A 22,322-nucleotide genomic window follows, 5' to 3' on the forward strand; every position below is an offset into this window, starting at 1 on the left:
TTTTTTTGTTTTTGTTTTTGTTTTTTTTGATATATTTTCTTTCGGAGGTGATTTTCTTTCTTTTTTATTTGTTTCTCTCTTCTTGTTTTTTTCTTTTTTCCTTTCCTTTGCTGAGACAGAAGAACAAAGCAGTTAAAATTATAGAGGCCAGGAGACCCAGAGCCACTCCCCTGCCCTGCGTCCCCCCACAGAGCACCTCCGTTTCTCCATTTCCCTGCATTGCTTGTCCACAGGAGCAACTACTCACAGATAACATCCTCTGGATTCTTAGTGGCTGGGGAAAGGGAGAGAGGAAGGGGTGATGGCCCCTGGCGCTTTGGAAAACAGGAAGGAGAGCAAAAACCAACAAAACAGAACCGCCGAGTCTGGAACCTAGGAAGGTCTTGACCGCCCGGATCCCATGAAAAGCTTGTCTGGCCTGGCCAAGAGCGTATCGGAGCGTTAGTGTGGGGGCCGAGAGCGGCCTGGCCTGGAGGCGATGCCAGTTAGAGCATCTCCCTCCGTGTGAGCCTTCCCGCTGCGTAACCCAGCTCCCCTCTGACAACCTGGAAAGTTGGCTGCCTTTCCCGTCCCGCTGGTTCCACCCACAGACTGAACACCCAACAGTGGTTCACTGTGCTTTTCGTGTCCCCTTTGCTTCTCACTTTATATTGTGCTGTACAAGGATTGTTTCTTCACACGCACACACGCTTGTTCCCTTCAGCCTCTGACACAGACAAAGAAGAACAGGAGGTTGCCTTCGGCCCCGCCTCTCTCCTAACCTTCTCCTCCTCCCTGGGCATCCTCAGCCCCTATTTTAATTCTTGATCATGTAGGAATTGTTTTGGGTAAATGTTGATATTATTGTTATTATTATTATTATTATTATTAATAAGTAAAAACAAAAGGAATTTTTGTTTAAAAGAGACATGTTTAACCAGATTCTGTTCTATTTGAATTGTGACTTGCACCTTTTGTTCAAAGTGTTTTCTGTAGACCTTGTAATCGTGAGCAGCTCTCACTCGTGCCAGTGACAGGTGTAGTGGTCTCCTTCCCTCCCCCGGGGAGCGGTGCATATGCAGTAGCCGCCGTTTGTCGTTCTCTCTGTGTTTCCTCACTGTTAGAAACCAAAGTCTTCTCTGCTGGCTGGGGGCTGACAGAGGATCTGATCTTCAAACCAAGAAAGACATGTTAAATGTTTTGACTCTCGATCCTTTTTCCTGGGAAAGGAGAATGAAGGGTCCCCAGGCCCCTCCCAGTCTTTCACCCTGAATTTGCACAGAAGAAAGCGGGTGCCCCGCATGGCCGTCCTGATGTTGCTGACAGGATTCCCGTGCGGCTCGTCCGTCTCACTGATACCGGCAGCTCAGCTCCTGGACCCGATGTCCCTCGAGTGGATTTCCGCACTGCAAGAGGGAGCCTTTCTTGGGATCCGTCCCGTGTTTGCACGGTCCCCAGTGTCCCCTCCGCTTGGTGAGGCCACCGACTCCTCGCCAGAAGGAGGCCGCCGAGAAGACCCGAACAGCCACCGTTGGACTTCTCTGGGCTCGTTCCAGCTCCCATGCCCCCAGCCGCCCCCTCACACACGTGCTCGGCCTGGTGCGTTTACATGGGACTGTGCCGATGGAAGAGTAGGCTGCCGTCCTCCAGCAGCCAGCCAGGTGAAAGCCAGTGAGCCTACTGACCGTGCCATCCCGCGAACTACACTTGTAAAAGATCATCGCTTTGTATTGTAGTAACCAATAAGCGCAGTATATGTTGAATGTATATGAACATAATTTCCTATTTCTGCTCTTTGAAAATGTCAGAAGTATTTTTTTCTTTCTCATTTATGTTGGACTAAAAATGGATTAAAAAGATCTCCAGACCCAAATTGTGGCAGTAAGACTTTTAGTCCTTTTCGTGACGGTGGTCGTGGGCAGCATACAGACTTATAACTTAATACCTTAGTTGGACGGTAGGGGATTGTGAAAATAAAAACCTGTTCATAATCTTATGTTGATAATGCTACTTGCCTCGTGGTTCAGAGTCTAGCTGAGAGAAGCATCTAGGCGGGTGGAAGCTGGAACCCGGGAGGCTGAGGAAGCCTACAGAGCGCTGGGCGGAGCTTTGAGCAATCCATTATCTCACCCTGCCTGGTAAAGCTAGCATTCTCTAGAAGCCTGGACTCAGCCCACACTGTGTCCCCACTTGGACCCTGTCCCGTCAGAAGGGAGCATTTGAGTTTGCTGAGTCAGATGGAAAACCGATTCCTTGAGAGGGTGCTTTTAAGGCAGGGGAAGGAGGTTCCCAAAGACCTGGGGCCTTTCTGAGGTGACCCCAACCGGCCCAGTGATGTGACTGCCCCCGGTAAGTGTTAGGACACAAAGGGGACTTTTCCTATAGCTTTCCTCTTTTTTCACACCTGCATTCCAGAGGGCAGGGTGGAATTTCCAGCCTGGTCCCAGGCATGGCTAAGAGCTAGCTGGTTGAGGTTCTTCTGTGAGGAAAGATCACTGAAGCTGGAAATACGAAGCTTGTAGAAAGAAGAGTAGGAAGAGGGCATTTACGAAAGCTTTTGCACCCACAGTGCACGAGAAAGTCACTGTGGGACTGTTGGGAATGGAAAGAGCCTTCCAAGAAGGATCTTCTAGAAATCCTCTGAGTGTGTACACACGTGTGGAAGGCTTGAGGGAGGGTATCTGGAAGCACTCGGTGACCCACCTGGATGCCTTCCACATCTTGTAATGACCTTTGCAGTTGCGTCCCCGCCATGAAATCACCAGGGTGCCTTTGGGCCAGAGGTGCGATGAGCTTCCGGACGAAGTGGGCTGCTGCCGTCCTGATAAAGACCAGAGATCTGAGCTCTAGAAAGCAGGAGCCGTGCCCACAGACCCTTCCTGGACTCTCCTTCTGACTTTGCGCCGTGCCCCACCTCACCCTAACCATGAGGCAGGGGTTCGGAGGGCTGGTGTGCCTGCCCCGGTGCCAGACCTCGGCCCCAGCCGCTCATACGTGAGCCACCTGCACCTTGGTCTCCTCCTGCGTAGGAGGGCAGGAAAGAATCGTGTGGGGGGGGGTGACAGTGCCCTGCCCCGGGGCCTGGGTTGGGGCTCCGTCACCAGGAGCTGCGACAGAATTGCCAAAAAGGAATTACGGGCCTGGGGGCTCCCTCCCCCCCGCTCGGTCTGAACCATCCCAATCCCAAGTCTCTGGTCCTGACCTGCAGCACCGTCCTCTCCGTTCGAGCACAGGGCTGGATGCTCGGAAGTTACTCCTGCATTTCCTCCCAAGGCCCGCTCCTTCAGATGCCCCTTTACCATCCCGGGGACCCTTTACTGTGCCTGCTGTCACGCATCGAGTAAATGTTTGTTGAGTGTCTGTTATGTGCCAAGTCTAGCAGGGGACAGAGTCCTCCCAGTTCAGAGTGACCAGTACGACGTTGGGACACAATTGTGAAATGAGTCGCTAATCATTCTGAGCAAAATCCACTCATGCAGCGAGTTAGCAGCACTCCCGGCTGGCCCCTTGGCGACACGCTCCACAAATGGTCACTCTGGAGGTGCCTGAGATCAAGGAAAAAGCACGCTGGGACTAAAGGCCTACATGGGTGGACCTTTACCACGCAGCTAGTGCAACCCGTGGGCGCCTGATGCCTCCCGCAGGGACTGGCTGGACCCCTGTCTGACGCTGAGATGCAGAGGACTTGCTTCCTCTCCAGACTATGTGTAATGAGGGGCTTGGACTAGTTTGAGGCAAACCTCTTGCAATGAAATGGGGCAGACACACTAGTGAGCAAGGGCAGTAGAAAAGAAAACATCCCGCCTGTTAGGATGCCATCACCAGAACTCCCTAGCCCGACGCCTTGCGATCCCCGAGCTGGGAAACCGAGAAGCCCCTGATCAGAACACGAGGTGGCCAGCCAGGCCTCCTGAGTCCTGCTCCTGATGGCAGCAGACACCAATGGCTGGAAGCCACGGGCAGCTCTGAGCTGCCATCTACTGCTAGGCGAGACAACAGCGAAAATATCTGACTGCCCAGCCTTCCAGGGACGATCGTGAAGGTGCTTTGGCCACTGGCGAACTACACAAATGTTGGAATTCGGGTTAGCCATCATGAGCACTTAAGTAATAAACCAAAGAGAAGGGTGGAACAGTGGCAGGTAGCTTGAAGTCCAGCCCGTAAGCTTCTGAGTCCCCCACATGCTGGCTGGGGCGAGCTGCACGCCCAAAAAGAAAGGAGCCTCTCTTGGCCTGAGACACCAGGAACTGCCCCCAGGAGGGGACCAGCCTCCCCCCCGGTGATCTTTAAGCCTCGGGCGGAAAGCTGGGCTGGCCAAGTGGCAGCCCAGGCCAGCTGCTCAGTGAGACTACCTCCCTCTCTGCAGGGCCCCGTGGATCCCTGGGGCTGGGTCAGCGCAGGAACAGAGGCCCCACATCTCGGCACCCCCAGGTCAGAACCACACAGAGAAAATGTGAGTACTTGCCACTTCTGCTTCTGGAAGCCGAGGTCTTAGCTCCGGCCTGACCGTGCAAGTTGTGTTCTGTGGGAGCCAGGGGATAGAATGCCAGAAACTGGGATTCTGGGACACAGAACTGTTACTGAATGCCAGCTACCTTTCAGTTTTGCCACGGATGTTCCGATGTGGTGCTTAAGACAACACACATTTATTACCTGAGTACAGTTCTAGAGGTCAAAAGTCCCAAGTGGGTCAGACCAAGTTAAACTCCTGGTGTCAGCAAAGGCTGTAAGGGAAAATATGTTTCTTCTTCCAGCTTCTGGAGGCCACCCACATTCCTTGGCTTGCAGCCCCCTTCCAGCAGTCACATCGCTCTGACTTGCGCTCCTGTCCTCTCTCTTCTGACTGCTTCTCCTACCTCCCTCCTGTATATTTAAGGACGCTTTTACTGATATTGGGCACACCTGGATAATCCAGGAAAACCACCCACCTCAAGGTCCTTATAATCACATCTACACGGCCCCTTTTACCATGTAAGAGTTACAGGCTCCAGGGATGAGGACCTGAACATCACTGGCGGGGGGGGGGGAGAGGGGGTTGGGGAGCATTATCCTGCCTGCCAGACATACTCCACATACTGTGACTCCAGGAGATGGCATGTCCCATCGTTTTCTTCATTCAGCAGATAAGGGACTGAGGTGTGCCGAGGTTGTATAAGTTGCCCGGGGTCACACAGCTAACTCGTGGCAGAGCTGGGACTCCAACCTGGGGCTGTCCAGCTCCAAGCCGCCTTGTCTGAGGTGAAGGGCAGGAGACCCGCTACAGTGGCAGAGGCTTGGGGGCCCCGAAGCTCCGGGACCCGGCCAACAGCAGCACCAGGCAGGTGTTTAGAGTAATTTAGGGAGTGTCCTGGGTAGATGGTGCAGGGCACATTTCCATCCTGGGTCTACATCCAGAGAGAGCTGGGTGCGAAGTCCAGTCCTGCCTCTAATTTGCTGAGAGACCAGATACCTAGGGCAAATTCGTTCTACTCTCTCCAACTTCCTCATGTGTGAGATGGCAGGGAGGAGAGAGCCTGGAGGGGTTGATCCCAGTGTCCCTCTCAGCTTGGGTCCCGCACAGGCTCTATGACTCAGGGCCCATCGTCGGTGACCTGGTGTTGGAGGTCCCGGGCCTCCCGAGAGGACCCGTGGAGGACACTGCTGCCAATGCCAGTGAGCACACAGTTTGCATTCACAGGACTCCCCCGGGGTCCTCCGACGACCCCGGCCATTTCTGTCTCCATTTTACTGAGAGGAAACCGAGGCTCAGAGAGATTACATAACTGGCTTGCGATCCTTCTCCAGGATTTTGCAAGTTGGAGGAGGAAGGAAGTGAGAAACCAGGTCTCCTGCCGCCTCCTACTCCAGAGGTCTTTCCCCCTGCACCGGTGACCCCTGAAGGCTGGTATCCATTCTCACCACGTGTGATAGAACATAAGCTTGAACAACGCAAAGATATATATGGATTCAATTTAAGAGACTGTCCTTGGTTCTGACATTATGTCCTTTTGTGGGCTGTTAAAAAAAAAAAAATCATTTCTTTTTTGCAGAGCTGGTCCTGGTAGACGGGGGTCTGGGTGGGTGGCTAGGGTAGTGGGTAACGTTTTTACATGACAAAAATCAAGAGCTGGCAACTCGCAGTTGGTCTCTAGAATTCATTTTGAAATGCCAGGGCTTCAAAATCTCAGTCTGGGAGCCACTGAGCCCTCCCTCTACACTCTCCCCAGGCCACTCCCTGGCTCCACGGGTCCCCTTAGGCTAAGGGTTTGGGAGGTCTGGAAGAGCCTGGAGAGAGGTATGCTGACCTGCTGGGACAAAATAGAAAACAGGGTGTTGGTGGGAAGACCGTCTGCTGCCTTTGCAGGGGAAGGGCAGGGCGGGTGCAAAATAATCTCCTTGGAATGCAAGGGGACGGTGGGGAGGGCATCTCCTGAGTGGAGGAGTCCTGGCCATCCCTGGCCAGCTGGTGTCTCTTGCCTCCTTCCCTCCTCTCCCCGGCTGTACTGGCACGACAGACACTGGAGGGCACATATCCCCCTCCCCCTCAGGAGAAGGGATGGGTCCAGATGACCCCGACCCTGAGGACCTGCGAGCCTGCAACCACCCTGTGGCCCCCGCCTGAACCCTTGATCCCTGGCCCTGCAGCCCCCGCAGCTTCCTGTTTGCCCACTCTATTTGTCCGGCCCCAGGGACAGAGCTGATCCTTGAACTCTAAGTTCCACATCGCCAGGACCAGTGAGCAGCAGCAAGGCCTGGGCTGGGCTTATCAGCCTCCCAGCCCAGCCCCTGCCTGGAGACATAAATAGGCTAGGAGAGCTGGCAGCTCAGAGACGGCTGGAGCCCTTGAGGTAAGTGCTGCCATCTGAGGCTCGGGGGTCCTGGCTCCAGAGTGTCCCCATGCTGGGACTCTGGGTTCTGAGACCCTCTCCCACTCTGTCCTGCCCCCACCCCTGGCTAAAATGAGCGGGAGAGCACTGGGCTCCTCCACGCTAGAGGCCTGCCCCGCTCAGCCGGGACCCTCTTCTCCTCCAGGTCACCCACGTCCCTTCAGGATGAAAGCCGTGGTGCTGACCTTGGCCGTGCTCTTCCTCACGGGTAGGTACCCCGTGCCCCCCAACTTAGGAAGCCAGCCTTTGGCAGAGGGCCCTTCTCCCTAAGTCCCTGTGGGCCACCCTCCTGGGCACAGGGAGCAGGATTTCTCACCCCCTCTTCCCTGCCTCCAAGCCTGGCATTTCAGCGCCGATCCTGGTCCAGAGCAGGCCTGATCTGGGTCTCCCCTCTCACCTGCAGGGAGCCAGGCTCGGCATTTCTGGCAGCAAGATGACCCCCAGTCACCTTGGGATCGAGTGAAGGATTTAGTTACCGTGTACGTGGATGCAGTCAAAGACGGCGGCAGAGAGTATGTGGCCCAGTTTGAAGCCTCCGCCTTGGGAAAACAGCTGAAGTAAGGACCCAGCCTGGGGCCACGGGCAGGGGCAGGGGTTGCGCTTTCTGGGGGACAGAGAGGCCTGTGGGAAGATGTAGCCACAATGGCCGGATCACCTATTTCATGGGCCCCATAGAAGGCATGGAACACAGGAATGGGATCCCCCAAATGACCATCATCTCAGAACTCATTTTAGGGAGAATAATATGTGGTAGTGCCGTAGCAAGGGGCAGATCTGTGCTGCCGGCTCAGCAATCACAGCGCCTTTTGCCTGCAAGTGTAACCCAGCCCCTTCCCGTTCTTAGCTACCTGCCCCGCTCCTGCCCAGCAACAGGGGTGGCCGTCTTCAGAGATGACGACGGTCTGGGAGTGTGGAGACGAGGTCCTTGGGGCCCAGCTTTGGGGCCAGGCAAGACTGGGCAGCAAGCCCGGCTTGGCTTCGTCTCTTACTAACTCCTCAGTCCATCAGTACAACGGGACGCGACGGCGATGGGAGCACGGCGGGCTGCCGTGGCGGGGACCGTGTGTAGGGCAAGCTAGGCTGGGCTCTGGCCCCCGGGCTGCGGTACGTCGACAGGTGCCGCTCAGGGCTCACCGCAGGCGGCCCCGGGGCTGGCCCCGGGGTGCCCCGGCAGGGAGGCCACCCCTGAGCCCCTCGCTCTCCCCGCCCCACCCCTTCAGCCTGAAACTCCTAGACAACTGGGACACCTTGGGCAGCACGATCACCAAGCTGCGCGAGCAGATCGGCCCGGTCACCCAGGAGTTCTGGGATAACCTGGAGAAGGAGACGGAGGTGCTGAGGCAGGAGATGAGCAAGGATCTGGAGGAGGTGAAGCAGAAGGTGCAGCCCTACCTGGACGACTTCCAGAAAAAGTGGCAAGAGGAGGTGGAGCTGTACCGCCAGAAGGTGGCGCCGCTGGGCACGGAGCTGCGCGAGGGCGCGCGCCAGAAGCTGCAGGAGCTGCACGAGAAGCTGAGCCCGCTGGGCGAGGAGCTGCGCGACCGCGCGCGCACCCACGTGGACGCGCTGCGCGCGCAGCTGGCCCCCTACAGCGACGAGCTGCGCGAGCGCCTGGCCGCGCGGCTGCAGGCGCTCAAGGAGAGCGGCGGCGCCAGCCTGGCCGAGTACCACGCCAAGGCCAGCGAGCACCTGAGCGCGCTCAGCGAGAAGGCCAAGCCCGCGCTGGAGGACCTCCGCCAGGGCCTGCTGCCCGTGCTGGAGAGCTTCAAGGTCGGCTTAATGGCCATCGTCGACGAGGCCACCAAGAAGCTGAACGCTCAGTGACGCGCCCGGGACCAGAGGGGGGCCGCCTCGGGCTCCCCTGGCCTTCGATCGGGTTCTTAGAATAAACGTTTTCAAAGCGGGACGCCCGTGTTGGGCTGCGTTGTTTTGTTTTGTTTTTGTGTTTGTTGAGGCTTCGGTTGTGACTTTTAAACAATAAAATGTGCTCCAAAAAACTATAAATTCTTTTTTGGGGGGAGAATGGGAACGGGGTGCGGGCGGCGGAGGGGACGTCACCGCGCCAGGGCCTCTGACCAGGGGACAGGGAGCCGGAGCCCATCAGCTCGGAACCTGGGCCCCTCAGGGTCCTCATGCGAGGACCCGGCCGCTAGGAGTGAGGTAGTGGATGGAGTCCCCTTCCCGAGGAGGCCCAAACAGAGAGGAAATCATAGAGGACCAGGCAAGGTGACAGACAATCCAACGCGGAGTAACCTGAAAACTCCTCATGCGAGAAGAACCGCAGCCCTGTTGGAGGAGGGTCAGGAAACAGGGCGGGCTTTGCTGGGAGAAGTGGGCTCCGGCTGGGTGGGGAGTGTCACCCCTCCCCCCCTCCCCCCCCCCCCCCACAGGCCAGGCCAGGAGCCCCGCCAGCACTCTGGCTCTAGGTGGGCTGGGGTGGGCCTCAAGGAGCCCCTGGGGCTGGAAGGATTAGGGACGAGCTCAAAAGAAGAGCTTAGCCTCTGCTCCTTCCTTCTTGATGAATTCCAAAAAAACGAGGAAACAGACGCTTCCCTTTTCTTTTTTTCACAAGGGCAGCATGCCACTCCTCAGGGTCCTGCCCTTTCCAGAAGCAGCGGATGTTTCCTCCAGCACAGCTGTGTAAACCAGCCCTCCCCCCCGCGGGGCTCCAAGCCTGAGTCAGAACAATAACCCCCACCTGATTACAGGTAATTAGCCCACTTTTATTTCTAAGATGCATTCACATCCGTCATCTCACTGCATCCTCCCCCAAATCCTGGGTAGACCGCCGCTACATCCATGATACTGATGACAAAGCTGAACCCGGAAGTCACAGGCCAGGGCTGAAGAGCTGGATGGGTTCGGTAGCCCTTTTCAGACGCATTCTGGGTCGTTTTTTAAAAAAGCGTGTGGTCAGGCACTCGAGTTCACACGGCTGTGCACAGGCGCATGCACGTTCTCAAGCGCACACTCCTATGCGCAGCCGGCCCCCTCTTCACACTCAGGTACTTACCCCCATGTGCGTGCCCAGATTCACAGATCAGAGATCTGGGCAGTGCCCTGATGGAACTTTCCCTGCCGTCTCCCCACGGGGCCTTTTGCCCCCTGCCTCTCCCCCCATCTCCAGCGCGTCTTGCAAACTTCTGGATAAAGCAGTGGGCTTTTTAGTTCCTAGCCATCAAGAGCCGTAACAGGTGTCAAGCCCAGATCTGGGTGAGAACACTTTCCAGGTGTGGGTGCTGGGATCCCTGGCCCGGTTGGGCCAGAAGAAAAGCCCAGGTGGATTTCCAAAGGGAGAGCAGATGTCTCCACATGGGGCCGGAGGTGCTGATGTCAGCCAGATGTGCCAAGGAGCCCCCTGACACCCAGCGTAGGAGTAACGAAGTGTTTTTCTGTGTCAGCTGAGCAGAATATGAGCAGCTGATCTGAGCTTCAGGTCCAGCTCTGCCATTTGCTGATTCTGTGACATTGGGCAAGTGCCTTCACCTTTCTGAACCTCGGTTTTTTCCTTGGAAGAGCGAGGGCCTGCCCAAGTAGTCTGTGGTTCTGGGACCCCCTGACGTGAACATCTGTTGGGGGGCGGGGACACAAGGGAAACAGCCTCTGTTGGGTAACTTTGGGTTCCTTCTTAGTTCCTGAGACGCCGGATTCCCCCGGCTCCAATTCTGGTCCCAAGGGGAAATCAGCTCAGCCTAGAGCAACAAGGATGACCATTTACAAGGTACTTTGATGTGCCAGGTGCTCTGCGCAGCCTCATTCATTCGTTCAACAAATCTACAGTGGAGGTGGCGTTGTTGCACCCACTTAACAGGTAAGAAACTAAGGCTGATATAAAATGATGGCCCCCAAACCACAGCCTAGTTGTATCTTATTCCAGCCGCTCCCCATCAGCCTCCTTCCCTCAAGTGTGGCTGAGAGGGCCAGGCGGCCTGGGTAGTGCGAGTCAGCTCCACAGAGCTCCACAGACAGCAGTGACAGCTCTGATGACGGATGGCACAAAGATGCCAGGCACCGTGCCTGGCACAGATCACACACTCAAGTCATGTTGTACAGCATCTGACAGTTTATCAAAGTGTTGTCGGACCTCTTACCCCGTCTTCTCCTCCACACAAGCCTGTGGAAGCAGAGTTCTCCTGCCTCCGTGTGATGAGGAAACTTGGGCCCAGACACCACCCGACTGCTAACGGGTGCGTAGGGCACTGGCCCCAGGCCGGCTGAGTGGGACGCAGCCCAGCGCCCACCCACAGAAGAGCCCTGGCCCATTTCCACGCCCGAACACACATGGCATGCGTGGGACGTCCCACTCGCGGCAGCTTCTCATCCAGTTTTATTGGCAGGGCAGGAGGCTTGGGGGTGGGCCAGGTCTGGGGTGGGGCGGAAGGTGAGAATGCCGTCACTTTCAAGCGACTTTTGGGATGGCCCAAGGAGCCAGCGGGCTGGGTGGGCAGGAAGACGTGGTGCGTCAAGGTCTCACTTGGCTTCAGAGGCTGGCGTCGGTGTGACGGTCGAATCCCAGAACCCAGAGAACTTGCCTGTAAGTGTGCTCCAGTAGTCTTTCAGGGAGCTGAAGCGACCGGTCACCCAGTCCCTGAGGGTTAAATCAGAAAGGGGAAGCAATGGAAGTGGGGGTAAGAGCTCACGTGAAGGCGGCGGAGCCCCTGCCGTATCCCCACTGCCTCTCCACCCTCCCTCTCAACCTCCTCCAGCAAAGCCCCTGACACCTCAGGCCAAGACCCTTTCTGCTGTCACCTCAGGCAGAAGAGATGCTGGAGGGGGTGATGGGACCCTAGCACAAGTCTAGCTTGTTTCTCCGGGGTGGGGCAGACCTCTGTGTCACCATGGGTCTGAGGCCAGCTGGAGGGGAGTGGTTGAGTGGGAGATTTGTAAAGCCTGGGCTGTCATTCTGTTCGAGGCAAATGCTGCCCTCCAGGGTTGTACAACCTGGTGGCTCTGAGTGGGGTGGGGCAGAGGGAAGCAGTCTCTCTTTTGGAAAATCCTCAGAGGATGAATTAGCTGTGTGATCTGGGCGGCGGGGGGGCGGAGGGTGGGGGCGGTTCCCTTAACCTCTCTGAGCCTCCATTTTCTCATGTGCAAAATGGCACAAACAATACCCACTCCACAGCCAGTTCTGAGGACCGTGAAATTCTGTGAGCGCCTCAGCTATGTGAATGCTGGCCAATTCGCAGTGGAGGTGCAGAAGGGAGCAGGGGAGAAGAGAGGACTAGAAGGCAGGGCAGGATGGGAGAGGAAGCACAGACTTGTTGACATGGGCCCCAAGTCTTGGCACAAGGCAGAAAGACACACACACACACACACACACACACACACACACACACACACACACACACACCAGGCTGAAAATTGGATTGAGTGGGACCTCCCAGCCAACCTCCACCAGAAAAAGGGAGTGGGAGCAAGAGCTAACAGGGCCTTCCTTAGAGCCGTGCAGAGAGCCTGGAGAAGGGAGGGCCCACAAAGGGAGAAGAGGCCAGGAGGAGATGAGGGGAAGGAAGGCTACAGCCCGCTTCCATCTCTCCAGCCCGAGAAAGCCCCGTGAGGGCCCCGTTCCACAGACCAGAGCACGGAGGCTCCGAGAGGCACAGGTCCCGGTGGGTGTGGGCAAGCCACGGCCCCACTGCCCGGGCTCTGCTGAGTCAGAGGCGGGAGGGAGCCCAGAGCCGGCGCCGAGCACTGAGACGTGAGGGTGTACCTGGCCTGCTGGGCCACCGGGAACTCCCGCATGGTGGTCAGCGTGTCCTGGGCGGTCTTGGTGGCATGCTGGACGTAACCCTGCATAAGGCCCAGAAGGGAGGGGTCCTCCCGCTCTGTAGCTCCTGCCGGGAGAGCGGGGTGGAGTGAGATAGACTGGCCTCTGGGGAGCCCTTCGCCTCCGCCCAGCCACCGGCCAGGGTGTGGGATACTCAAGCCATTCCCAGGTCCTCCAGGCAGACGGCTGCCCGCCCCTCCCTATCCCTAGCCCTGTCCCCAAGAGCTGCTTACGGGCAGAGGTCAGGAGCACCAGGAGGGCAGTGACGAGAAGGACCCGGGACTGCATGGCACCTCTGTCCTGCAGGGAAGTGTCTTGAGAGGGGTACCCCAAGCCCCCCACCTCTGGTCCTCCCTGGAGAGGTGGTGTGGCCCCTGCCGTGGATCCCGAGCTGGGTCAAGCCAGGAGGAGAGAGGGCCTGGTGCCAGCTAACACGGCAGGCGAAGGGCTTCCAGCCAGAGGCCTCGGGCAGAGCCAGGCTGGGAGAGAGCGCGGGGCCAAGGGCCGGAGCAGAAAACCCACCAGACCAGGAATCAAGGCACCCGGGTTCCGGCCTGGTTCCTGCCACTAACACGTTGTGTGACTTGGGGTAGATTCCTGTCCCTCTCTGGGCCTCGGTTTTTCTGTCTGGGGTAGGACTGGGGTCTAAGGCTTCTTCCAGTCCTAAACACAGAGTGAGGGAAAGTGCACGGATTTGGAGCCAGTTCCGGTCGTGCTGTGAGCAAGTGCCCTGCCTTCCTTGAGCCTCGGTATCCCCCAGTGTGCAACTGGAGGTGCTGGCCGCTTCTCTAGCCCCGGGGCTTCCTTGGCTCCAGTAAGCTCTTCTCCAGTTTGTGCTGGCCGCTCTGGGCAGGGACCGTCCTCTGCCCCTCGCCATCCTGCCTCTCCTTTCTCCCTCACCCTCCTCCTCCCCAGGGGGCATTACCTGGAGCAGCGGTTTCTTGGGATGAACTGAGCAGGCAGACCTGAGGGTTCTGACCTGGTTTATATTGTCTCCAGGACAGCGGGCACAGAGGGCCCAGTAAGCTGGGCAAAGGTCACCTGCTGATCAGTCTAGACCAGGGCCCGAGGCAGGGTGCCCAGACGCAGCCAGGTTTGCTGGGAGAGTTGGGAAATCTCTAGGTGCCGCGGTGACCACACTGGTCTCCTGCCACCCCTGCAGCCCAGAGGGGCTCAGGGACTAGGCATACCCCATTTCCTCCAAGCGGCCTGGCTCCCCAGGGAGAGGTAGGGGAAAGGCATTAGGGGAGAAGCCAGGGGTCTCTGGACCACCGCAGCCCTTCGCACATGCCTTTCAGGTCCCTCCCCGCACCCCGCCCCCTGGGCCCTGGAAACAGCCTGGAAGGGGTGGGGGCTGGATTGAGAAGGTGATGGGCTTCTTCAGGCTTGGGAACAACTCAGTATTGGGGTGGGGTGTCGGGAGTGAAGTCACCGAAGACCTATGGGCAGAGGCTTGTGTGGGGAGGGGAGACACAGTTGACTCCACACAGCCCCCTCCCCTGCATCGACGTCTCTTCTCCAGGAGCCTCTCCAGCTGAGCCCAGGGCAGGGGGTGGTGGGAGAACAGCACAGGCTGCTCTGAGCCCAAGGCCTTTCCCCCCCTCCTCCTCCCCTTGCCCTCTGGACCCACTGATAACATTTCCTGAGGCAGGAGCTGGGGTTCCAGGCTTGGGCCTTCCCCAGACAGCGACAACTGGGACTGATTGCCAGCGCTGAGCACCTCTCACCTCGGGCCTTGGTTTCCTCAGCTTTGAAATGGCAGCCCTCGGAGCCCCCTGGCTGGGAGGGGAGCTGGAACGAACCGAGGTTGTGGTGAGGCCAGTCCAGTGGGGAGAGGGGACAGAGGAGCTCTGCAGGGGCTGTCCAGGAGAGGACTCGGGCTTACCTTCCTCGGGCTAAGGTGGCCCTGGGCCCGCAACAGGAGCCATAACCTGGATAGCAGGATCAGGGAGGCTAATAAGACTTTGAAGCCAAGAATTCCCAGGTTCAAACGATGCCTGTGACTCTTAAGTCATATGACCCAGGAACAGAGACCTAATACCTCAGAGCCTCAATTTGCTCCTCTTGTAAAAGGGGATAGAATGCTGATACGCCAAGAGTTGTGGTACAAAGTAAATGAGGCATGTACAAAGCAACTGGTTCATGGAACAGGCTTGATAAATCTCTTTCTTCCTCCCAAACACCTTGTCTATCCCTAGACAGCATAGTCTGAAGGCAGGAGGAAATAGGGCTTTTGAAAGCAGGCAGCCATCTTCTCAGGAAGAAGCAACTAACTCCACGGTGTGAAATCAGAGGCCTGAGAAAGAGGCCTGGCTCCACCCTCAGAATTCTTTGTTTGCTAAGACTTGACCTTTCTCCATTAGAAGTTCACTCCTTTGACTTAGATCTTGTATTCTGTTAAAATGCAAATAGATTTCTATGAAGTAGATATTAACGATGCCATTTGGTAGATGAGAGACCTAGGGCTCGAAGGGGTAGAGATGTCCCTGAGTACATACAGCACATCACTGGTAGAGCCGGAAACCAGAATCCGGGTCTTCAAATACCAATACTGGTAGTAGGCAGCTTGGAGCGATGAGACCCTTGGAGATTTATCATTCACTCAGACCTTAGAGTAAATCAGTTTCAGATCTCTTCCTGAGCACAGATTTTGGTGATGGGGTGGGGAGGAAAGGAAACTGATCAGGTTGCTGAAGGATCTGCGCACCTGGGAGGGTAGAGAGCAACTTGTGCCCGTGTCACTCTTCTGTTCTGGCCTGTCCCTCGGCCCCGGAGGTGAAGGCCACAGTGGGAATCCAGCTTCCAGGCTGGGTCAGACTACAAAGTCCTCGGTCCCTGGGCCTGCTAGAATGGGCTGGCTGGATCCCTTGGCCCTGGACCCTCCAACTCTCTTTCGCTGTGTGTGGAGGGTCTGGAGGAACCTGTCCTCTCTCTCACATGTAGCAATGGGCCCCCTGAGGCCAGGGAGGTCAGAAGATGGGGGCAGAGAGACCCAGCAGGGTCGTGCTGAGCTGGGCAGAGAACCCAGGTGTGTGGGCCCATGCAGCAGGGGTGTGGCATGCCATGAGTCCTGGGACTTTTCCTCTTTCAAAGGGCTTGGCACAATTGAGTGCCCTCCTGACAGCTCTGGCTTGGGTCTCAGTAGGGCTATCTCGGGAGGGGCCCTCTCAGGGGCCAGCCTAAGCTGCCTCTCTCTCCTTTCTCTCTCTCTCTCCATCCCACGCTGGCTCCCCTGGGATGAGGTGGCTGCTCTGGGCCTGGCCCGCAGACTGGCTGTAAGGAGTCACCAGTGGTGGTAAGGAGGGGGCGGGAGGGAGGCTTGAGCAGCTGGGGCCAAAACTGGTCCTCTAGGGCTAGGCTGACTCCTCACTAGCTTCCTTGCGTCTGGGCGAGGCTTAGCACAGAAGCCTCTGTGATCCATGCCCCTGCCATTAGGCTGGATGGGGAGCCCCGATTCAGCACTGCCAGCCAGAGGATCTGGTTCCCCATGCCTCTCCATGCGGGAAGTTCCTCCTATTATCCCACCCAGACCCTTCCTGTAACAACAACAGGAGCTACCCCTCTTTAATTCTGCCCTGGGAAGAGGGCCAGAGTGGAGCATCTGTGGGGAATATGTCCATGTGACTTGCCTGTCTCTGGCTGGTCTTGAGCTCTCCCCTCCTGGCTCTGAGCTCTGGGCTGACCCCTGGTTTTGTCCCTGTGGGGTGGACAGGAGGGTGGCTGTAATGCTGGACTTTCAACCTCATTGTATTACCAACCATTAGGGCCGTCTGTTGCACACACAAGGAGAGCGAGGCTCAGAGAGGCACATGATTTGCCCAGCATCACATGGGCCCCCTGTGTCCACCAATGGGGCCGTCTCTTGTCTCATAGGGTCAGGTCCTGCAGGAGAGGCCAGCATCTGTGCCCAAAGAGAACCTGAGGCCCAGCCGGAGGCCGAGCCCGCGGCTCGAACGCTGTAAGACTGGACACTCGTTCTTCCCCTGTTCCCGGTGCGAATCTGTTTACAGACTGATACAAAACGTGCCCACTGACTTGGGGAAACATATGCATTCAGTAATGGCATCCACCCACGACATGTCAGGAAGCAGCACACCCCCCTCGTGGTTGTGGCTGCTCGCACAGGCCGGCACCGGTCCCTTAGCGAGATGCCTTAGCTTTGTGCCCACAGACAGCTGAAGTATTTGCACACTTACATGAATCTGTGCACGTCCTGGCAGGTGCTCTCAGACATGCTCAGCGGGGTACAGACACTCCCAGTGTGTGTACGCCCAGGCAAGTGAGACAGGACCTGTCACATGCTGGTGGCACCTGTTGTTCACACTCCAAGTCCAAGAGGTCAGGCTGCAGCTGAGATGTTCTTGGTGACTCATTGCTCTTTTCATCTCTGGCCCCGGGGGAAGGGATGGGGGCACTGAGCACTGACCTTTGCACCCACCCGAGACTGGACTGTGCCTGACTGGGGAGCAGGAACAGGAGCGATAGGCCAGTGTGGCAGGGAGGTAAGGCTTGCAGGGTGAAATGTGGCTAGTGCTGTTCCTAGACACTGTTCCCAGCGTGACACAGACTGTCTCACTGATTCCTCATTATTCTACACCCAGCTGAGGCAGCTGAGACTCAGAGAGATTAGGAGATTTTCCCGAGGTCACGTGGACAGTAAGTGGGGAGCCCAGACGCAAACCCATGGAGTCCGACTCCAGAATCTGAGCCCTTCACAACTACCGCGAGATAGGGACAGCTGTCCAGGAAGGCGGGGCTCCCTGAGACTGGAGGCGACCATGGGCAGTATGGGGACATGGCAGGGCACAAGAGGCTGAAAGGTCTTAGCTGTCTTTAATCCCATGAGACATCAAGCCACTTCTGGAGTATGAAAAATGGAGGCCCGATAAATCAGGGTTAACACAACTGTGGGCTGTCGTGATGGCGGGTGGCCAGGGGTCCACCCACGTGTCAGGCCCTGTGCTCTCGGATCAGAGCCAACAGTGCAGTGGGAACGAGTTTCCTCTCACGGTCACTGCAGGTGGCATGGTCTAGCAGAGGGGCCCATGCAGAGCAGGCCGCGTTGTCTTCTTGGTGGATGGCTTTCTGTAATCGTGTGTATGACCTCATTGTAGAGAACGATAGAAGTCTCCTAGAAGACCTCCTGCCCCCATCCCCCGCCCCCAGTGAGAAGTCCCCTAAGAGGCTCAGGTCCTGAGATTCAGCACAGGCTGACTGCTCCCACCCAGGGAGTGTGGCTAAGCTTGGGAGCCATTCCCCCTGCATCGTACCCCACCCTGGTGATCCCTAGAGGGCTGGGCCTGACTCTGCCCTCTCTCTGGAGGGATGAGCATTCTACTGGACCCCCTGCCAGGGCCCCAATCAGGAAAACAAGGTTATTATTAATAACAACAACAACGACTGTGTAGTGCTTATTCTGAGCCAGGCGCTATACCCATTGCACGAGCAACAGCTCATTTATTATGCCCAGCAACTCCGTGTCCGAAGGAGAAACTGAGGCTCAGAATTTGGCCAAGTTGAGTCACTAGGCCAAGGTGGCACAGCTGGGCAGCAGCGGGACATGAAGCACACTTAAAATCAACCCCTTCAAGGGGTGCCTGGGTGGCTCAGTTGGTTGGGCGTCTGACTTCAGCTTAGATCATGACCTCGCGGTTTGTGAGTTTGAGCCCTGCATTGGGCTCTGCACTGACAGCTCAGAGCCTGGAGCCTGCTTCAGATTCTGTGTCTCCCTCTCTCTCTGCCCTTCCCCTGTTCGTGTTCTCTTTCTCTCTCTCTCCCTCAAAAATGAATTAAAAAAAAATTTTTTTTTATTAACCCTTTCAATATGGGGTTCTGCCCACTCCACCGACCTGCCCACTCGCCCTCCTCCTGGGCGCACCTTGACCAGAGCTCTGGATCTTAGCTTGCTGTCCCTGTGACCCTGGATGTCCTAGTCTAGTGTCTGGTGCTCTGAGATGGAGTCAGTTTGGGAAATGTGTGGGGCGGGGGGGACTCTTTCCCCTGAGGCAGACAGAGGAGGTGTGAACTTTACTCCCCAAACCTGGCTCAGATCCAGAATTGTCAGCAGGGCCCCTGGGGCATCAGTCCCTCCCTGGCTCGGGGGTTCCCTGGGCCTCTTGCCTCCCACAGCTCATGGCTCCCCACCCTCCCTTCATACTGGGTGGGGCATGAGGACAGAACAGCTTCTTCTGAGTGCTGCCCAAGCCTCAGTCCACTGTCAGCTTCCACGTTGTCTTAGAGTCACAAAAGTCCAAGAGGCTTCCTGGGAATGTGTCATCTTCCAGCGTGGAGTCACATGGGGGAGGGAGGCAGGGAGGGCAGGCTGGTGGGAGTTTAAATGGCTGGCTGGCTCCGAGCTTTGGTCAGTTCGGACAGCAGCACAGGTGGAGCTGCCTGAGAGCCTCTCCCGTTGCGCCGTCTGATTCCAGAAAGGATCCAGTGCAGCCCGGCGAGAAGCCCAGGATGTTCCTGAGGGCTGTGGTCCTGACCCTGGCCCTAGTGGCTGTCACCGGTGAGTAGGAGCTTCCTCTGGATGGGGCTCTTGGGCAGGACCCTCTGCCACATCGAGTGGGCAGGATGGAGAGTCTGAGGCCCAGGCAACAGGACGGTTCCAAATGCCTGTCATCCCCCAGTTGGACACAGAAGGCTGCCCACTTGCCACTCGGTTCACAGGAGGGCTGGCCTATTGAGAATGTTCTGCCCGCTGGCATGAGTGCCAGCCCAGTTTCTAACTTCCCAGCTTCTAACTAGGGAAGCACAGAGGAGGAGATCAGCGGTCAGGCTCCCCCACCATCAGCTGGTCTGCAGCTCAGGGCTGGTGCAGAGGGGCAAGGAAGGAGATAGATCCTCATGAATCACTGTCTGCTTCCTGCCCAGGTGCCCGGGCTGAGGTCAGTCCCGACCAGGTGGCCACCGTGGTGTGGGACTACTTCAGTCAGCTGAGCAACAATGCCAAGGAAGCCGTGGAACATCTCCAGCAGTCTGAGCTCACCCAGCAGCTCAAGTAAGAAAGACACGACTTGCGGGGTGGGGCTTCTTAAAGGCCATGCAATGCGGCAGCCAAGGGCTGAGCTCAGAGGCAGGAGACCTGGGCTTAGGATGCCCACTGCCCTGCCACTAACTCACCCAGTGGCCCTGAGATCTCTGGATCTGGGATCCACATGCAGACAGGGGGTTGGACTGATAATCCCTAAGGAATCTTCTGCTTCAACCTTCTAGACTGTGCCAAATGGCCACGTCTTAGCATTGAGATGCATGGAAGAAAGGGAGGGAGGGAGATGTCACGGGAGCTGGGTCCTAACACATTCCAGAAAGACGGGCCCCTGGGACATCATGGGAAGGGACGTGGGGATATCTGGGGAGCCTGTGAGGACAGGCACGTGCAGGGAAACCAGTATTTTGAATCCGTAAAAGACACTGGAAGGGGTCCAGAGCCTAACATCCTATCAATGAATGTGATCTATGTCACAGTGCACCTGTGCTGGGAAGGACTTCAAAGTCTGCCCTTTCTAGTTCACAGATAGGGAGGGGAAAGCAAACCCCTGGAGGTCACATGATAGGTGGGTATTGTGACTCAAGGTCAGGGGGAGACTCAGAGATAAAAGGTAATAACTTAGTCTATTGCATCCACCCTCTCAAACCATGGTCTACCGCAGGGAAGGCCACAGAGCCGAGCTGGGTGAACTCAGTACCCTTGAACACTCACCTGTCTTAGGCAGGTATATAAGGAGACAAGGTCCTGGCACGGAATGCCAAGTGTAACGGTGGCCCTCTTGTGTCCTTCCTGTGTAGTGCCCTCTTCCAGGACAAGCTCGGGCAAGTGAACACCTATGCGGATAACCTGCAGAAGAAGCTCGTGCCCTTCGCCACTGAGCTGCACGAACGCCTGACCAAAGACTCCGAGAAGCTGAAGGAGGAGATTCGGAAGGAGCTGGAGGAGCTGCGGGCACGGCTGCTGCCCCACGCCAACGAGGTGAGCCAGAAAATCGGGGACAATATGCGCGAGCTGCAGCAGCGCCTGGGGCCTTACGCGGACGAGCTGCGCACCCAGGTCAACACTCACGCCGAGCACCTGCGGCGCCACCTGACGTCCCACGCGCAGCGCATGGAGACCGTGCTGCGCGAGAACGTGGGCAACCTGCAGTCCTCACTGACGCCCTACGCAGATGAGTTCAAGGCCAAGATCGACCAGAACATAGAAGAGCTCAAGGGGCATCTCACGCCCTACGCCGATGAGCTCAAGGTCAAGATCGACCAGAACGTGGAAGAGCTGCGCCGCAGCCTGGCTCCCTACGCGCAGGACGTCCAGGAGAAGCTCAACCACCAGCTCGAGGGGCTGGCCTTCCAGATGAAGAAGAATGCCGAGGAGCTGAAGGCCAAGATCACGGCCAATGCCGAGGAGCTGCGGCAGAGGCTGGCGCCGGTGGCCGAGGACGTGCGCGGCAAGCTGAGGGACAACGCCAAGGGACTGCAGGAGTCGCTGGCCCAGCTCAACAGCCACCTAGACCGGCAGGTGGAGGAGTTCCGCCGCAACATGGGGCCCTACGGCGACACCTTCAATAGAGCCCTGGTGCAGCAGTTGGAGGAGCTCAGGCAGAAGCTGGGCCCCTACGCAGGCGGGATGGAAGACCACCTGAGCTTCCTGGAGAAGGACCTGAGAGACAAGGTCAACTCTTTCTTCAGCACCCTCAAGGAGAAGGAGAACCAGGACATGCCTCTGGCCCTCCCCGAGCAGGAGCAGGCGCCAGGCCCTTTGGAGAGCTGAGCTGTCCCTGGTGCTCCCCTGCTACCAGGAACACCTGCCCTGCCCGGCCACCGGTCTGTCTGTCTGTCCCAAGGCAGTTCTTGTACAAGCTTGAGGACACATGTCCAGTGGAAAAAGACACTACCTCTCGCTACTCAATAAAGCTGCTGAGAAACTAGTCCAGTCTGGTCGCAGCGTGTCTTCTCGGCGTTGTTGGGCCTGAGCTGGGCAAAAATCACGGCTTGGCAAAGCTTGGCAGGGGCCGGCAGGGGATACTTTGAGGGACACCAAGGGCTGGGGGGATGAGATTGCAGGAGGGGTGAGGGCAGGGAGTGCTGAGAGGGCTTTTGAGGGTGCTCTAAGGAGAGGTGGAAAAAGATGTCACACGTTATCCAAAGACGAAATATTCACTTAGCCGGCTCTACCCACCCTTTTCATACATGTTCTGACAATGGGGCTCACTCTCTCGTGAGTTCCCAAGTACAAGAAGAATGCTCTGATTTGGTTTGGGGAATCTATCTCTTTATGAGAGGATGTCCAAGATATTTTAAGCAAACGAAAGCCAGGTTCTGGATGTTATGCATTATACAACCCCGTTAAGAAACATATGTATATTTGTATGTGAATGTGTAAGGAGGTAAAAAAAAAAAAAAAAAAAAAGTCCGTTAATTCAACAGCTAGACCTAAAATTCTTCTCAGAGAGAGAGTTGTATTTGGTACTCCATGCTGGCTGCTAAAGAGGAAACGTTAAGGAATAGGCTGGAAAGAAATGGATTCTGTGCATTCCCCGTACAGGCATTTGAAGCGGTGGTAAATAGTAGGAAAGGAAGGGAGGTTACAGAAGGGAAAATAGGGAATGAGGAATGTCCAGTGGCAGAAAGTTATAATACAGGCATTGCAATAAAGCTGAGACTCTGCGCTCCCTAGTGCTAGGTGCTTTTAAAAAACACAGTAGAGGGGCGCCTGG

The 22,322-nt window shown here is 56.8% G+C and overlaps 4 protein-coding genes across 8 annotated transcripts in view; 3 read left to right on the forward strand and 1 right to left on the reverse strand.

The window, feature by feature from the left end:
- Positions 1–1,852, forward strand: part of SIK3 (SIK family kinase 3) — a 241,684-nt gene extending 239,832 nt beyond the window's left edge. The window contains exon 25 of one of the 3 annotated variants that reach the window (XM_060604824.3): positions 120–1,852. The gene's annotated coding sequence lies outside the window, so the exon portion shown is untranslated. The remainder of the gene's footprint in view (positions 1–119) is intronic. The other 2 variants (XM_078432769.2, XM_060604825.3) reach the window with 2 other exon arrangements.
- A 4,886-nt stretch (positions 1,853–6,738) lies between these two features.
- Positions 6,739–8,751, forward strand: APOA1 (apolipoprotein A1). The gene is made up of 4 exons (XM_060604832.2): positions 6,739–6,806; positions 6,991–7,053; positions 7,249–7,402; positions 8,066–8,751. Exons 2-4 carry the CDS (start codon positions 7,011–7,013, stop codon positions 8,667–8,669), a joined length of 801 nt encoding a protein of 266 aa, XP_060460815.1. The 5' UTR covers positions 6,739–6,806; positions 6,991–7,010; the 3' UTR covers positions 8,670–8,751.
- Positions 8,752–11,149: 2,398 nt separating this feature from the next.
- Positions 11,150–13,638, reverse strand: APOC3 (apolipoprotein C3). Of its 3 annotated transcripts, XM_060604834.3 has the most exons (5): positions 13,538–13,597; positions 13,135–13,275; positions 12,846–12,912; positions 12,556–12,679; positions 11,150–11,433 (listed from the first exon to the last, which is right to left on the reverse strand). In XM_060604834.3, exons 3-5 carry the CDS (start codon positions 12,898–12,900, stop codon positions 11,316–11,318), a joined length of 297 nt encoding a protein of 98 aa, XP_060460817.3. In that variant the 5' UTR covers positions 12,901–12,912; positions 13,135–13,275; positions 13,538–13,597; the 3' UTR covers positions 11,150–11,315. The 3 variants fall into 3 exon arrangements, with proteins under 3 accessions (XP_060460817.3, XP_060460816.3, XP_060460818.3); XM_060604833.3 differs by lacking the exon at positions 13,135–13,275 and having other exon boundaries at positions 13,538–13,638; XM_060604835.3 differs by lacking the exon at positions 13,538–13,597 and having other exon boundaries at positions 13,185–13,209.
- A 5,319-nt stretch (positions 13,639–18,957) lies between these two features.
- APOA4 (apolipoprotein A4) lies at positions 18,958–21,533 on the forward strand. Its single transcript, XM_060604831.3, has 3 exons — positions 18,958–19,123; positions 19,489–19,615; positions 20,404–21,533. The coding sequence occupies exons 1-3, from the start codon at positions 19,075–19,077 to the stop codon at positions 21,374–21,376; spliced, it is 1,149 nt and encodes a 382-aa protein (XP_060460814.1). The 5' UTR covers positions 18,958–19,074; the 3' UTR covers positions 21,377–21,533.
- The last annotated feature ends 789 nt before the right edge of the window (positions 21,534–22,322 follow it).

The sequence above is a fragment of the Panthera onca genome, chromosome D1, assembly GCF_046562875.1.
Source record: "Panthera onca isolate mPanOnc1 chromosome D1, mPanOnc1 haplotype 2, whole genome shotgun sequence".
NCBI classification, from domain to species: Eukaryota; Metazoa; Chordata; class Mammalia; order Carnivora; family Felidae; genus Panthera; species Panthera onca.